The sequence below is a fragment of the Cynocephalus volans genome, chromosome 14 (genome assembly GCF_027409185.1).
Source record: "Cynocephalus volans isolate mCynVol1 chromosome 14, mCynVol1.pri, whole genome shotgun sequence".
Taxonomy (NCBI): Eukaryota; Metazoa; Chordata; class Mammalia; order Dermoptera; family Cynocephalidae; genus Cynocephalus; species Cynocephalus volans.
The window spans coordinates 86,071,186-86,087,447 of NC_084473.1; the positions used below are offsets into that span (position 1 = coordinate 86,071,186).

Genomic DNA, 16,262 nt, shown 5'->3' on the forward strand with positions numbered 1-16,262 from the left:
CAGACATTTCACTGAGGATATACAGATGGAAAAGCATGCGAAGAAATGTTCTATATCTTTAGCCATTAGAGAAATACAAATTAAAACCACAAGGAGTACCAGCCAGCCACAAACAAAACACCACAATGAAATATCACTACACACCTCCCAAAATGGCTAAAATAAAAAATAGTGACACCACCAAAAGCTGCTCAGAATGTGGGGAAAATGGATCACTCATACACTGCTGGTGGGAATGTAAAATGGTACAGCCACCGTGGAAAAGTCTGGCAGATATTTGTAAAATTAAATAAGGCAACCACCACATGACCCAGTGATTACATTCTTGAACATTTGTCCCAGAGAAATGAAAATTTATGTCTACACAAAAACCTGTACATGATTATTCAGATCAGCTTTATCTGTTAACAGCAAAAACTGGAAACAAAATGTCTTTCAACGTGAATGGTTAAACTGGTACATCCATACGTGGAGTACTATGTAGCAATAAAAGAATGAATTACTGATACGTAACAATTTAGATGGATCACAAGAGAATTATTGTTGAGTGGAAGAGGTCAGTCTCAAAAGGTTACACTGTTATGATCCTATTTACATAATATTCTTGAAATAACAGAATTATAGAGATGGAGAACAGAGTAGTGATGACCAAGGATTAGAGATGGGGAAGGGGGTAAGGACGGCTATGAAAGGATAGCATGACAGAGCCCTGTGGCGATGGAACAGTTAGTTCTGTCTTGATTACACTGGTGTCTACCTGCGTAGATCAATCTATACAGGTGATAAAACTAAATGGAACTATATACACACAGCACAACTGAGTGCCTATAAAACTGGTGAAATCTGAATAAGCTTTGTGGATTGTGTCCCAATGTCAATTTCTTAGTTGTGAATCTACAATTTAAAATTAAAAGCTAAAAAAAATTTTTTTTAACAATCTTAATGCTGCTAAAAAAAAAAAAAAAAAAGTGGAGAGACTTGAACAATGGACCTCAGCTATGGGATCACAAAATTAACAGAGACTAGAATGGGGTGGGAAAGTTGGGATTCTATTAATGGTAGAGGGAGGTATCAGCCAACAGATTCAAGGTATTTTTCCTTATTTTTTTCTTTCTTTCTTTCTTTTTTTTTTTTTAACTTGGATTTTTATTTTTTATTTTTTTATTTTTTTATTTTTTTTATTTTTTAAATTTTATTTTGTCGATATACATTGTGGCTGATTATTGCTCCCCATCACCAAAACCTCCCTCCCTTCTCCCTCCCCCCTCCCCCCAACAATGTCCTTTCTGTTTGCTTGTCGTATCAACTTCAAGTAATTGTGGTTGTTATATCTCCTTATTTTTTTCAATTGGTTTCATGAAGAAAAGCCAGGATATACTTTGAATAGATAGATTTGTCTTAGTCTAGTCCCATCTGCCTTATAATTAGTGACAGACCACCCAAAGCCAGACTCGGGAAAGATTTATCTTATGAAAGCTTTTACCATCAAAAAGCAACATGTACTTACACAAGTGTATACAAGTTTATCTACTGACAGCACTGTTTATGATAGCCGAAGAATGAAACAACTCAAGTAGCCATCCATACAACACAGCTCAAATATCCATCCATACAATGAAAAAAAGCGGGGGGGAGCAGCACTCTACAAAGGGACATGAAAGCAGTTCAATATAAGTAAAGTAGAAAAAAAGCCAAGGGTAGGACAGACTAAATAGAAAATACCCACTGGATTTAAGAGATCTAGTATGAGAAAAGAATGTAACTTATCTTAATTTTTACATTAATTACATGTTGAAATGACACTGGCTATATTAAAATAAACAGGTTATTAAAGTTATTTCTAAGATATGGAAACAACCTTAAGGCCCATTGATGGATAAAGAAAATGTGGTATATACATAAAATGGAATATTATTCAGCCTTAAAGAAGGGGGAAATCCTGCCGTATGCTACAACATGGATGAAACTTGAGGACACTATAATAAGTGAAATAAGCCCGTCATTTAGTATGAAGGATAAATACTGCATGATCTTCATATACAAGTATCTAAATTCACAGAAGAGTAGAATGGTAGTTCCTAGGGGCTGGAGGGAAGAGAAATGGAGAGTCGTTCAACAGGTACGAAGTTTCAGTTATGCAAGATGAATATGCTCTAGACATCTCCTGTGCAACATAGTGCCTATAATGATACTGAATTGCACACTCAAAATTTTTTTTTTTTTGTCTTTTTCGTGACCGGCACTCAGCCAGTGAGTGCACCGGCCATTCCTATATAGGATCCGAACCCGCGGCGGCGGCGGGAGCGTCGCCGCGCTCCCAGCACCGCACTTTCCCGAGTGCGCTGCGGGCTTGGCCCCACACTCAAAATTTTAAGAGGATCTTGAGTGTTCTTACCACAAAAAAAAAAAAAAAAAAAAAAAAAAAAAACCCAAAAAACCAAAGGGGCACAAGGAAACTTTTGAAGATGATGGATATGTTTATTACCTTGACTTTGACAAGTGTGTGCATATGTTCAAAGCCAAACTGCATACATATGTGGTGTTGTATAACTACACTTCAATAAAGCTGTTAAAAAAACCTGTTTTTATTCAAATGAAGCTATAAGAAAATATAAAATTACCTATATGATTGGCATTATATTTGTAATGTACTGCTCTGCTCTAGATGCACTAACAGATGTGTGACACTCACTGCGTGTTGGAAGCATGGTATAGGGAACCTGGGATTGGAAAGGAAACTTTTCCTTGTACACCCTTTTATTTATCAAGGTATCACTTTTTAAGAAGTTATATGTGGAATTTTTTTTGAACAAGTATACCAAAAATCAACTTCAGTAGTTGTACCAGAGAGATTCAGAAATTTTGAATTCATAGTTGCCAGGTCTTGGTTGAGAGTTCTAACACCCTTAAAAAACCCAAGAGTAACCTAGTAAGTATCTTCACTGAACTAAAGTTAAATTTTGTGTTAATCTGATACAGCTCCTAACCCAAAAGGCCAGCTCAAGTTAAATGACATCCAACTTCACTTTGATGTTCATAGCTGCCAGTTCAGCTACAAAATACCGAAAAACATAAGGCACAGAAACAGTATCAATAGTGTCACTGCGATTACATAAAGTACAGTTGTATTTTCTGTTGCGCATGGCAGACCAAGAAGGGGGCGGCTTCTCTAACAGTGGAGAGAGTAAACTGCCACACTTCACGCACACGTGGGCTACCGATCGATCAGAGCAGTTGAAGAGGCGGTCATGAAGGAGGAAAGATGTACCATGAGCTAAAAGAGCATCCCGCTCCATCTCCCCAAAACGGATTCCACCCTGGACATTTCTTCCCCCAATAGGCTGGTTGGTGACTTTGTCTCTGGCTCCAGTTGTTCTAACCTGAAATTTGTCTGAGACCATGTGGCGTAAGCGTTGATAATAAACCACACCTATGAAAATGTCTGCTTCCAGTTCTAGCCCACTGATGCCACTATACAACCTTTCGGTGCCATAGAAGTTGTAGCCAGCAGCCTTTAGCATCTCACCAAAGTATTCTAAGGCAGAGTTCTCCTCTGAGAAGATGAAGGGTGTAGCATCATGGCAGAGACCATGCAAAGCTGCAGACTTCCCAGCCATACTCTCAATTAGCATACCGATGGTCATACGGGATGGAAAGCCATGAGGATTGAACAGAATATCTGGGACCATCCCACTCTCAGTAAAAGGCATGTCCTCAGCCGGCCACAATCTGCTCAAAATGCCCTTCTGCCCATGACGACTGGCAAATTTATCTCCGATAGTTGGGTTCCGAGGGACTCTCATCGTGATGCAAACACACTTGAACTTTCCACTCCCAGTGTCATTACTGCACACTTTGATGTTATCCACAATACAATTTTCTTTACTCCTAGGAAAAAATAAACCATATAAAAAGCCACTATATCTGTTTAAACTTATAAAGATACATTTTCTTGATATAATTCGTGCTTCATAAAGGATATTTGCAAAACTTACTTTTTTTTTTTTTTTTGGCGGCTGGCCAGTACAGGGATCTGTGCTCTAACCAACTGAGCTAACCGGCCAGCCCTGTAAAACTTATTCTTACCTCTATTCTCCAATATAAATAGAGTTGGTATCCCGAAAGTATTTATGGATAGGACTACTGATTATTTTCACTACAGAATTATGTTCAAAACAAAGGCAACTGAGAAACTATTATGAAGATCTACTGAAATTTACATTTTGGCTAGGAAACATTCCTAAGAACGTGTATGAGATAGATGATAAAGTCTGAATAATATGCTGGCCAATTAGCTCAGTTGGTTAGAGTGCGGTGCTGATAAATGTCCAGGGTTCAATCCCTGTACCAGCTAGGTGCACAAAAAAATAAATAAATAAAAGGAAAGAAAAACAAAGTTTGAATAATACAGTTTTAAAATAAATCACATATAATCTCATTAACTATAACAGATTGACAAGAAAAGTAGAAAAACAAAGGCTGCATAAGAGACATAGACCTTTGTCTCATTTAAGCAATGCCACTTCAGTTATGACTGAGACAGTAACTGCTATGGTTTGAATGTTTGTGGCCCCTCCAAAATTCGTGTTAAACTTAACCTCCATTGTAGTGGTATTAAAAGGTGGGGCCTTAAGGAGGTGATTAAGCTGAGAGGATGGAGCCTTCATGAATGAATTAGTGACTTTATAAAAGAGGTGTGAGGGTACTGTTTGCCCATTTGCCCTTTCACCTTCTGCCATGTGAGGACATCTAGACAGTGCCATCCATGAGGAACAGGTCCTCACAGACACTGGATCTGCCAGCACCCTGATGTTGGACTTCCTAGGCTCCAGAACTGAGAAGTAAATTTCTGTTCTCTATAAATGACCCAAAGGCATTTTATTATAGCAGCACAAATGGACTAAGACAATAACTAAGCTACCACTTATACAAAGGTACTTCAAAAAGTTCGTGGAAATAGAATTAAAATATGTGGTTAGAGCATTGTGTTATAACACCAAGGTCAAAAGTTTGGATCCCCATACCAGCCAGCCACCAAAAAACAAAACAATACAACGAACCTTTCCATGAATTTTTTTGAAGTATTCTTGTATTTTCTCTAAAAAGTATCCTGTTAGAAAATAATTTTTATTGACTTCCAGCAATTCCACTGAGAAATAGCCTTTAAAATATAGCGTGTCTGGGCTGGCCAGTTAGCTTAGTTGGTTAGAGCATGGTGTTATAACACCAAGGTCATGGGTTCAGATCCCCATACCGGCCAGCTGCCAGGAAAAAAAAACAAAAAAACATACCCTCATTATTACAGAGGTAAGTTAAAAATTTGTTTTTATTTCCTTTTACTTATTAATTTTTTTGTAAGAAAAAGGGGAGGAAAAAAAAAAAAAGCATGGATACCCGAACTTACTTGTAATACATCACAAAGCTTTCCCCCGTGTTGAGGTTTAGATAGCCATAATACGGATCTCCATACTGCAGTTTTGCTCCTATAAACGGCAATCCATCATCATCCAACTTCTGCAAAATCCGTGGGTCACCAAGTTTGACTCCAAACACTAGACTGTCATCTCCTTGTTTAATTTTTTCGGAGAGGTCTATGAAGTCAGACTTGTAGACACTTCCATGGGCAAAGCCTCGTTCCCAAGAGGCCTTATTCACAATCTGTGAGGTCAAAGAATCATTAAGTTAAGAGACTGAGGCCAAATGAGGATTTCCAAAATAAAACTGAGTAGGACTATAATACTTGGTTTAGAACAACTAGCATTAGATTTTAAAACTCTCCCCATACTTTCCAATACTAACTATTAAAACCCAGACAAATATAAACAGCTTAAAACCTAATCATGCATACATGTAAAAGGTAGATCTATCCAAGACTACTTCTGCTCAACACTCACAACATGCACTCAAATCATTTAGTGAACTATCCTTCAAGGCTTGCCCACTTCCGACTTAGACCAGTAACTAAGTGTTTAATAGAATACTCCTGCGCCAAATACTAGGTACTTGGGCACACAGAAATATTCCTTCAGTGATCTCATAGTAAGCAAAAAAATTAAAAAATAAAAGATTGGAACTGCATTTCCAGGTAAAACTTACCATGGCATCTTCCATATCATAACCAGTGTAAGATATCACAGCAACAGTGGCATTTGTCCCAATTGGGTAGTTATCCATGTCATAATAATCATACATGTATGGTCTTACTAAGGGACTCTGTGGAGTCTGAAGGCGATACAGTTTATTATCTGATCGGTCTTGAAAAGTGAGAAGAGGAAAGCCCATAGTTTGCTTACCTACAGAGAGAAAAAACAGCTTGGCATTTTGTTTTTTCACCTTGACTGTAAGGGTGATGTATAAAATTAGAAACACCTAAATACTCATCACAGGATAATAAATGAATAAATAAATCATGGTAGTTATGCTTACTGCAGACTAATACATAGCTGTGAAAATGAAGTAGACCTACACGTACCAACATGAGCAGACCGTGAAAACAGTGCTGTGTGGGAGAAAGTACAGAATGACATTTCACATGATACTATTTATATACATTTGTAACACATCCTAAACAATTCTACACCTAGTCTATGAGTAATGTAATAAAAGCATTAAAAAGGAATATAAAGGATAGACACAAACTATAGACTATCATTACTGGGTGGAGAAAATGGGACAGTAATGATCTAATTACTTTCTTCTACACGCAGAGGAAAATGTTTTTGTTAATTGATTTAAAAAACTAAAATATACAAAGTGGAATTTTTTAAAAATATAGAATACTTACAGCTTTCAGTAATAGAGGACTACTCCTAAAAGACCACCCACAAGATAAAACATCCAGGAAAAAAAAAAGAAAGAAAAGGAAAACCCAACTATATACATATCACTGGAGAGTAACAAAAAGCAATCAGAAACAGAGAAATTTACACCTGGACAAAAGGAAGTGCACTGAGTGAATTTCCAGTTTTTTGTTTCTTTTCTTTTCTTTTTTTGGCCTGATGGTCCAGTCAGTGTAGGGCCACAATTTAGAAACCCACACTCTTACTGGCTTGAAGAATCAAGGATAGGGCCGGCCCCGTGGCTCACTCGGGAGAGTGCGGCGCTGGTAGTGCCGAGGCCGTGGGTTCGGATCCTATATAGGGATGGCCGGTGCGCTCACTGGCTGAGCGTGGTACAGACCCCACCGTGCCGAGGGTCGTGATCCCCTTACCAGTCAAAAAAAAAAAAAAAAAAAATCAAGGATAAAGTTCAGAGCACAACTAGAAAGTAAGAGGGCCAATTTCAGAAATGAGAGACCACAAAGGCAGAGCCTTAAATTCTGCATAAAAACTGAGTCCTAATCTTTGGTGGACTCCTGAATATGGGACAGATCCAACCTGCCCACCTAAGGCTGAAAGAACACGCTTCAACTGCTCTGTTCACTTGAGTTAACTATCACTTAAAACTAAAAACCAATCCTCTTCCCCCGTAGAATTTTAAATGATATGCACTGGGCCAAGGTAATGAATGGGCTGTATATTTAAGGAAAGACATAAAACGAAAAAAATTAAAATGGAATGGGACGTCAAACACCATTAAACAAAAAAACCAGTTATCTTCAGAAGACCATAACAGGATCTAGTCTTTAAGACATATTATTCGCAAAGTCCATGATACAATCCAATATTCCTGGACATAAAAAGAAACAGTAAAATATGACCTATACTCAAGAAAAAATGTAGTCAATGAAGACTAATCCTGAGATGACCCAGACATTGCAATTAGCAGACAATGATTTTAAAACACCTGTTACATATACACTATGCTCAAAAATGTAAAGGAAATATGTCCACAATGGATGAAGGTACGAAATCTGAAAGAAAACAGAAACTATAAAAAAAGAAATAAGTGGAAGCTCTAGATGGAAAAATTCAGTAGATGACAGAATGAAAAGTAAGTCAATGTGATGACAGGTCAATAGAAATAATCGAATCTGAAGAAGAGAGAAAAAAAGGACAGAAAAAAGAATAGAAACTCATGGCTTATGAGACAATACCAAAGGTCAAACATGCATGACTGAGAACTGAAACCTCAGAAAAAAAGGAGGAGAGAGAGGATAGGGCAAAAGCAATATTTTTAGAAATAACAGCAGAAAACTTTCGCCCAAAAAGATTTTTTCAACAGATTTAAGAGGACCAGCAAACCCCAAGTAGGACAAACACAAAGAAAACCACATCTTGGCATATTATAGTCAATCTGTTAGGAAAATAAAAAAAGGAAAAATCTTAAGGACAGAAGAAAAATAATACATTTATACATACAACTGCTGCCTTCTAATTAGAAATGACAGAGGCCAAGAAGAGGCAGTGTAACAACTTTTAATTGCTGAGAGAAAAACAACTGTCAACTCAGAATTGTAAGTTCAATGAAAATTTCCTGCAAGTGAAGCAAAATATATTTTCAGATAAATAAAAACCAAGAGAATTTGTGGCCAGCAACTCACACTATAAAAAAAATGCTAAAAAAAAGCTTTCTAGGCTGAAGGAAAATTACACGTGATGAAAACCTGAATCTTCATCTTGGACTAGGTGCTTGCTGCACAGAAAAAAACTTACCAGAAATATATTTTGGGGACAGGCCAAAATCTGAATGACTATAAAAAAGTATAATAGTATTAAGTTAAGTTTCCTGATTTTAATAAGTGTCCTTGGTTATGTAAGTGAAGTTCCCTGTTATTAGGAAAACATGCTGAAATGTTCAGGGGTAAAGGGCATCATCATGTCTGCAACCTACCTTCAGATGGAAAAGCAAAGTGAAAATGGGGAAAACGGTAACAGAATACAGAGGACGGGTTTATGGGAGTTTTCTGGACTATCCTTGCAACTGTTCTCTGGGTTTGAAATTATTTCAAGCAGTTACAAGCGGGTCGGCAGGTTAGCGCAATTGGTTAGAGCACGGTGTTGGTAGTATCAAGGTCAAGGGTTTAGACTGAGAAAAGTTACACGTCTTTCTTCCGTAACTGTGACTACCACCACCCTCCACCCCACCTTACCCATCTGGCACTGGTACATGTTCCGCGGACTCTGGTTGTGATCGGAGAAGGGAATGAAGTTGGCAATCACACTCAGCAGGCTGTGAGGGAAGAGCTCCTGGTGTGTGGTAACTCCAGCAAAAACCTCATCCTCAAAGATGGCAATGTTCATGAAGATCTGGAAAAGAGGAAGGACGAGGACATTCAAGGCACAAAAGAACCAGGACTGCTCACATACTAACTCTTACTATTTCTTCAGTACTCAAAAACTTGAAAGAAAACCTGCCCGACCCAGCATCATGAATGCTGAAGGAACCCACCAGGAAGCAGAGGGAAACTTCCACTTAGAAATACCACTCGCCTTACATATTCCATTCTAAATCCACCCCAGTCCAGTTGTGAAGAGAAAAAGGAAGAGAAAAACTTTTTCAGTAGCACAAAGCCCACAATTTTGCAACTGCAAAGATGTAGGCAAAGATTATTAACAGTGAATCTAATGGAATGTTTCAGTCTCACCAGCCAAGGCAGAGCTGGGTGCAAAGGAACTCTGGGAGAGGGACAGACAAGAAGGGCAGGCAGTGTGACCACCAACCCCCTCTCAGGCTCCACAAGTGAGTTAAGCCATAGAAACTGCTTAGTGCTTGTCACAGAGAAGGCAGAACTTTCTTTCAAATGTCTGTTACTGTAACAATGATAATGACATTTTAAAAAGTGATAGTTTAGTCTTTGAAAGTTATATACTATACATGCACATATACCCACCCAGCACACACACTATGTACCTGTTCCATAGTTCCAATTAGTTCTTCTTTGCCTAATTCTAAGTTCTGTACAGGCCGTACCAGTCTACAAGGAGTGGTGAAAAGGAACAATCCTGGGTACAGACTTGGTTTTCCTGTCATGGGGATAAGAACCACTTCCATCCAGGGAGGAATTCTTTTTTCTCTCAACACCTGTTTTCGACAAAAAGAGAGTTTGGTAAAGAATAAGTGATGAGTTTTACATGACCCCCATCCTACCCTGCTGGAAGACGGGTAGAATGGGGAAGGTGGCCAAATACGAAAAGCACTATCTTAAGAAATTAAGCTACGCAAGTGACAAACCTAGTGCCCCAAAGTCATGGCTGACCCTGCCAGTCTCACCCCCACATGGAATGGCATTCACCCCACATCCAGAGATGACACGAGCCCTACTTCCCTGAGGGCTCAGCTCCACTGTCACACAAACTAGTAATGACTGAAACTAGAGATAAGGTAAACCAAGAATGTGCATGTAGACATACTAAATAAAATTCTGTTCTCTGATGTTTAAAACATACTGGTTTTATTTTTAAACTTACTAAATGAAAAGGCCCTTCTACCTGGGAATTAAAGAAAAAAACAAAAAACAACTCCTGCTGTAAAGGAGAAATACAAACTGAAATTACAGAAATTTGAAAAAACTAATGAAACCAATGTATCAGAACTTATGGGGATTCACAGCTAAAAGCATTATCAACAAAAATGAAAGGACGTTGGGTAGAGGGGGAAATAGGGGGATGTTGGTCAAAGGGTACAAAGTTTCAGTTATGCAACACAAAGAAATTCTGGAAATCTAACATATAGCATATGACTACAGGCTGAGCATCCCTGCCCTGAAAATCTGAAATCTGAAATGCTCCAAGATCCAAAACTTTTTGAACACCAACATGACGCTCAAAGGAAATGCTCATTGGAGCATTTCAAATTTTCAAACTAGGGATGCTCAAACAGTACATATTCTGCAAATATTCCAAAATCTAAAAAAATCGGAAATCTGAAACACGTCTGGTCCCAAGCATTTCAGATAAGGGATACTCAACTTGTACAGTCATCAGTGCTATACTGAATACTTAAAATTTGATAGAGTGTAGATCTTAAGTGTTCTCACCACACAGCACATATATACACACAATAAATAAATAAGTTTTTACTCTAAAGCTTAAAAAAAGAATAAACCAAAGAAAGCACAAGAAATTATAATAAAGATAAAAACGAAAATTAATGAGGTAAGAGTACAGAAAAAAGATCAAATTAATAAATCATAATTCTTTCTTCTTAAAAATCAATACCCACTAATTAATCTAATCAAGAATGAAAAGGGGGGTGGGGGAAGGATGAATATATTGACTAAGAAATGACAAGGGGAGAAAATTAATGAAACAAAACCTTACAAATTATAGGTCTACTTTGCATATGTCTACTAAACCAAGATGAAATGGGTAAAAAGCAGGTTATCAAAACTGAACTCAACAGAGATAGAAAGCTAAAAGTATTAGAAGTAAAAATATCAGGAAACTAGCCCCCAAGAAAGCACTAGAGCCAGCAGCAGACCAGATAACCCCATGCTTCACAAACTGTTCTTGGGCACTGAAAACAAAGGAAATTCCAAAGATAATTTATTCAAAGAATGTCATTCTACTTGACTTTAAAAACATATTTTCAAGACCTAGAAGGCAACAGGTTATGACCTATGTCTTTAATATTATTGAAATGTCCCTATTTTTAGATCCCTTATAAGCCATTAGTATTAACAAGGGGAAAAAAAGTTAAAATGTGTTGGATAAGAAGACTGGTGCCTCAAGGAAACTACCAAAAAATGCATATGTGTCAAATATCTGTCACTGACCCCAATCAAAGAAGTCAGTACAAGGCAAGACTGCCACCAGAGGGAATTTACAGGCACTTTTGGAATTAGCTTCAACCCCCTGCCTGCTTATCACTCTAGACTGCCCTGGGGCTACCTCACCAACTAGAAAAGGACTGAAAATCTAAGGTCAAGGGATATGACAACTGACAAAGACTCATGATAACCTTAAAATGACGGAGACAATCTGCGATGCCAGGAGCAAGCTCCTTATCGACCCAGCCAACCATGATGCCATCCAGCAGGACTGGGTAGCACTCACTGTATGGTCGATGTGGAGCTCCATCGATGGGAGTGACCCCTGGTGAAGGGAACAAACAGAATGATCGCATCAGAACGCTTTATCCAACACTGCAAATTCCCTCCAGATGGTTCAACAACTGTTTCATCAGTTTAGGCATCTAATCATCCCTGTCTCTAAAACAGATATGTTTTTGTGGTGCCCATACAAGTTTAAGTCACCTCAGCAAGGACACACAAGAAATTAGTAACTCTGATTGCTGTGAGGAGAGTAACTGGAGGACAGGGATAAGGGAGGCTTTTCACTGTATACCTTTTTATAATCTGATTTCTGAGCCATGTAAATGTATTAACTTTTTCCAAAAAAGTCTAATTACAGTTGATCCTCCTTGCAAGTATATGCAGATTCCATATTTGCTAATTTGCCTACTTGCTACATTTTATTTGTAACCACAAAAACAATACCAGGGGTACTTTTGAGGTTATTCAAGGACATGTGGCAAAAAATGATGCACACGCTACCAGCTGAGATCAAACAAGACAACATTCTGCCTTCTTGTTTCAGCTCTCATACTACAAACAAGTGTCCTTTTTGAGGTCTGTTCAGTGCCACATTACTTGCATTTTTTTGTGATTTCGCTGTTTAAAATGGCCCTCGAGCGTAGTGTTAAAGTGCTGTCTAGTATTCCTAAGTGCTGCCTTACAGAGAAAATATGTATGTTAGATAAGCTTATAGAGTTCAATGTTAATGATTCAACAATGTATATATGAGGTATCTTTCAACAGAAACACACACAAAATGAGGCTATATTATATATTGATCAGTTGATGAAAATGCTGTGAACAGAGACAAGAACCTAATCCTGTATTTCCCTCTAGAAGCAATGGTGCAGAATTTGCTAATTTAGTGTTGGCAGTGACTTTACAGAATACAAATACAGCAAACAATGAGAATCAACTATAATTAGATAAAAAAAAGAACTCTTCCATGAACCATAAATACCTTGTGAAGACAGTAAGTGTTTTACAGAGTATCACAGGTTACCCACTCAGTGCTTCATCTGTCACTCTAATATGACCATCTCTATCAAAAGTTATAGTTAGCACTTTCTATTCTGTCTTCTTCCCTAGTGCCAGAGCAAATAACCCTTCCCATCTCTTCTTCTGCAGTGGGATATATTTTCCACCTCTCCATGTTTTTTTCTCCTTTCTACCTTCTCTTGGACTTGGACATTTTTAATCACTGGTAGCAAACAAAATTATTCTTTTCTTTGTGGAGGGTGAACATACAAATTACACTAATTATATCTTCTGAATCTTCATTATTTCTTGATTACTTTCTCTGAGGCTCCCTTTTCATAGGTTTCTCTCTAATTGGGAGAAGTACTTTTAGGCAGAAATTTCCTGACCCTTGACTTAATGCTTTTCTGGTTGCTTGAGAAGACCTATCATCTGACCCCTGTGAACTGGAAGTTTTACTGCATAAACATTAATTCCAGTGGAAAGCCTGCTCACAGACCAATGCACACAAAATACTTATGGTCTACAAATCACTACTGGAGAACCCCAGGACTAGAAGACTGTACAAAGCCTAAAGAAGAAGGTAAACTCAAGCCAACTATCAAATCTGGAATAATAATAAGATAGCTTTCCAGCCAAAGCAGAGAGAGCAGCTGCAAAGCTATCAGGAACAAAATTTATGTGTTATTTATGTGATATCAGGGTACAGTGAACAACTTCTTTTTTAACTGTCTTCCTGCAAACCAACACTGTTTTCTACTTAGAAATGCAAAGGTCCACTAACAGATGTAAGGAGAGTGAACCAAAAAGTTACACAATAGCCTCTATACTTCAATATTAACTGCCAATCAACATCAATGCTTTCACATCTTTTTTTTTCGAAAGAAAAGAACAAAATGCTTACAACATTTAATTTCTTCTTTTCATTTTTCAAAAAATGCATTCAACTTTCTATAAAGAAGCCAAGAAAGCAACCCAACTCCTGCACAGAACAGTGAAAAAGAGTTCTTGCAGGAATTCTGTGCTGAAACTCCAAACTTAACAGTTTGCATCTGTTAAAAACTATATAACCAAACAAGACTGTTTATCGTTGCACACCACATACCCAAGCTGCAGAGCAAAGCTGGAACAGATGTTGTATACACAAACTGTGTGACAACCTCACACACGGCAGTCAAGTGGTTCATCAGACCACAGGGTTCCCCGTCTGGGGTGTGCACAGGACAAAGGAAGCCCCAGGACTCTGGCAGCAGCCTGCGAACTGTGGTGGTCCTCATCTTAGCAAAATCAGCCCCTCTGTGCACACAGCGGAAATGGGAGAGATAGCGTATGAAGTTCAGCTTGTCAGCCACAACACAAAGTCCAGAATTTTGCAGGAAGCCAAGACCTTAATGAAACAAAAGTCACTCAAAAACAGGCCAAACTTGAAAAAAAAAGTCCATTTTCAAGGCTTTAATAAGATGACAAACCCTCAAAGCACTCTACAGATGACAGAGTGAGTTATTACATTTACTCTATTAGCTCTGATGAGTGGAAAGAGTTTGTAAAAAATAATTTTAAAAATCTCCAGGATTCACAAGTCCTATTAGGCCAACTGGGTCACTATCTCCTCAATTACTACTTCCTTTGTAGGAAAACATTAAACGAGCACTAAAATAGCAAGTAATTAAATTCATCTGCAAGGGCTGGATAATACACAGCATATGTCAGCATGCTAGCAAAAGAATCTGCATCATTAAGTAGCATCTAAAAAAAATATATGCAGATTTCTGGGCCCCCAATTACTACTTTTTAAGTTTCCCAGGTCATTCTGATGCAACTGGCTTAGGGATGTGCATATATAGCAACCCCTCCAGACTTCCTGCTATGTATCTCTTCCTCAGAGAGCTTAGGGGTGCTTAGTTTTCTAGGGATCTCCGGAAATGTATTTGGTCATTAGAAAAGGATTTAAGGCTGGCCAGTTAGCTCAGTTGGTTAGAGCACAGTGTTGATAACACCAAGGTCAAGGGTTCATATCCTTGTACTGGCCAGTCCCTCCCACTCCCAAAAGAATTGGATTTAAGCTATTTAGACACCTTGTCTAAAGCCCTTCAGACTAATATACGTTTGTCAAAATTTACCACAACATGAAATCCGTCCTTAGTAAAAGTGAGAGATTTACTTTTAAAAAGAACCTCTCTCAGAAACATGTAAATCCACATTAAGCAAATAACTTGAAAAATAACTAAAATGAAGCCTATCTATTTAATTTCACCTGTTTTAGAACGCAGATTCCCAGTAGCAAGAAGATACTCAAATGGTCTTGTAAGGTCTGTTCCCAGATTAAAAATCTTCACCATATTTTCAGTGTTCATGGATACACTGGTCTTTTGAGCTTTCTTATCAAGAACTATTTTAATAGACACTAACCAAGCTTCCATTTTTTCCTGAAATAAGAAAAATATTTTAAATTTAAAAGAGTATGTGTTTTAATTATCAACAAATTTCATATCTACCCCCACATAATTTGTACAATCCATAACAAAGGCGCACTAATTCATACACTTGACGTGGAAAACATCTAAATCACAAACCTGAAAAACGGCTTTTTAACATATAGACACTCCTCAACTTATGATGAGGTTGCATTCCAATTACCCATCATAAGTTGAAAATATCACTAAGTCAAAAATGCATTTACTGCATCTAACCACCAAACATCATAGCTTAGCCTCGCCTACCTTAAACATGCTCAGAACACTTACATTAGCTTACAGTTGTGCAAAATAATCTAACACAAAACCTATTTTATAATAAAGTGTTGAATACCTCATGTAATTTATTGAATACTGTACTGAAGTAAGGTTTCTACTGAATGCATATCACTTTTGCACCTTCTAACGTATGGTGCAAAAGTGCCAAAACTTCGTAAGTCAAACCACCATAAGTGGGGGACTGTCTGTATCACTGGTCAGGCATTTCTGGAGACAGAAGATGCAAACTACTCTAGATCAAGGTTTCTTAACCTCAGCACTATTACCATTTTGGTTGAAGAGTTCTTTGTTGTAGGGGACTTCCCTGTCATTGTAGAATGTTCAGCAGCATCCCTGTCCTTTACCCACTAGATGCCAGTAGCAGCCCTCAAGTCTGACAAGAAAAATGTCTCCAGATATTTTCAAATGTCCCTTGGGGGATGTGGTGAGAGCAAAACATTCCAGACATTGGGGTGGGGGCAGAACCACTGCTCTAGATTACCCACATTAATGGAAAGAATCAAACTTGTTTGCTCTGGCCTTAGGTAAGCTTTTAATTTAAATGCTCTTACTGGAACAGCTTCAATCCCAGAGTC

The 16,262-nt window shown here is 38.0% G+C and overlaps 1 protein-coding gene across 1 annotated transcript in view; it reads right to left on the reverse strand.

Annotated features, from left to right (window-relative positions):
- Positions 1-2,454: 2,454 nt before the first annotated feature.
- The window catches only part of POLR1B (RNA polymerase I subunit B), a 29,110-nt gene continuing 15,302 nt past the window's right edge, over positions 2,455-16,262 (reverse strand). Inside the window, exons 8-15 of the mRNA XM_063078599.1 lie at positions 15,189-15,360; positions 14,040-14,321; positions 11,842-11,975; positions 9,793-9,963; positions 9,027-9,188; positions 6,097-6,288; positions 5,405-5,658; positions 2,455-3,888 (exon numbers count right to left, since the gene is read on the reverse strand). Of these exons, the coding sequence (XP_062934669.1) occupies positions 3,006-3,888; positions 5,405-5,658; positions 6,097-6,288; positions 9,027-9,188; positions 9,793-9,963; positions 11,842-11,975; positions 14,040-14,321; positions 15,189-15,360 (2,250 nt within the window). The 3' untranslated portion in view covers positions 2,455-3,005. The remainder of the gene's footprint in view (positions 3,889-5,404; positions 5,659-6,096; positions 6,289-9,026; positions 9,189-9,792; positions 9,964-11,841; positions 11,976-14,039; positions 14,322-15,188; positions 15,361-16,262) is intronic.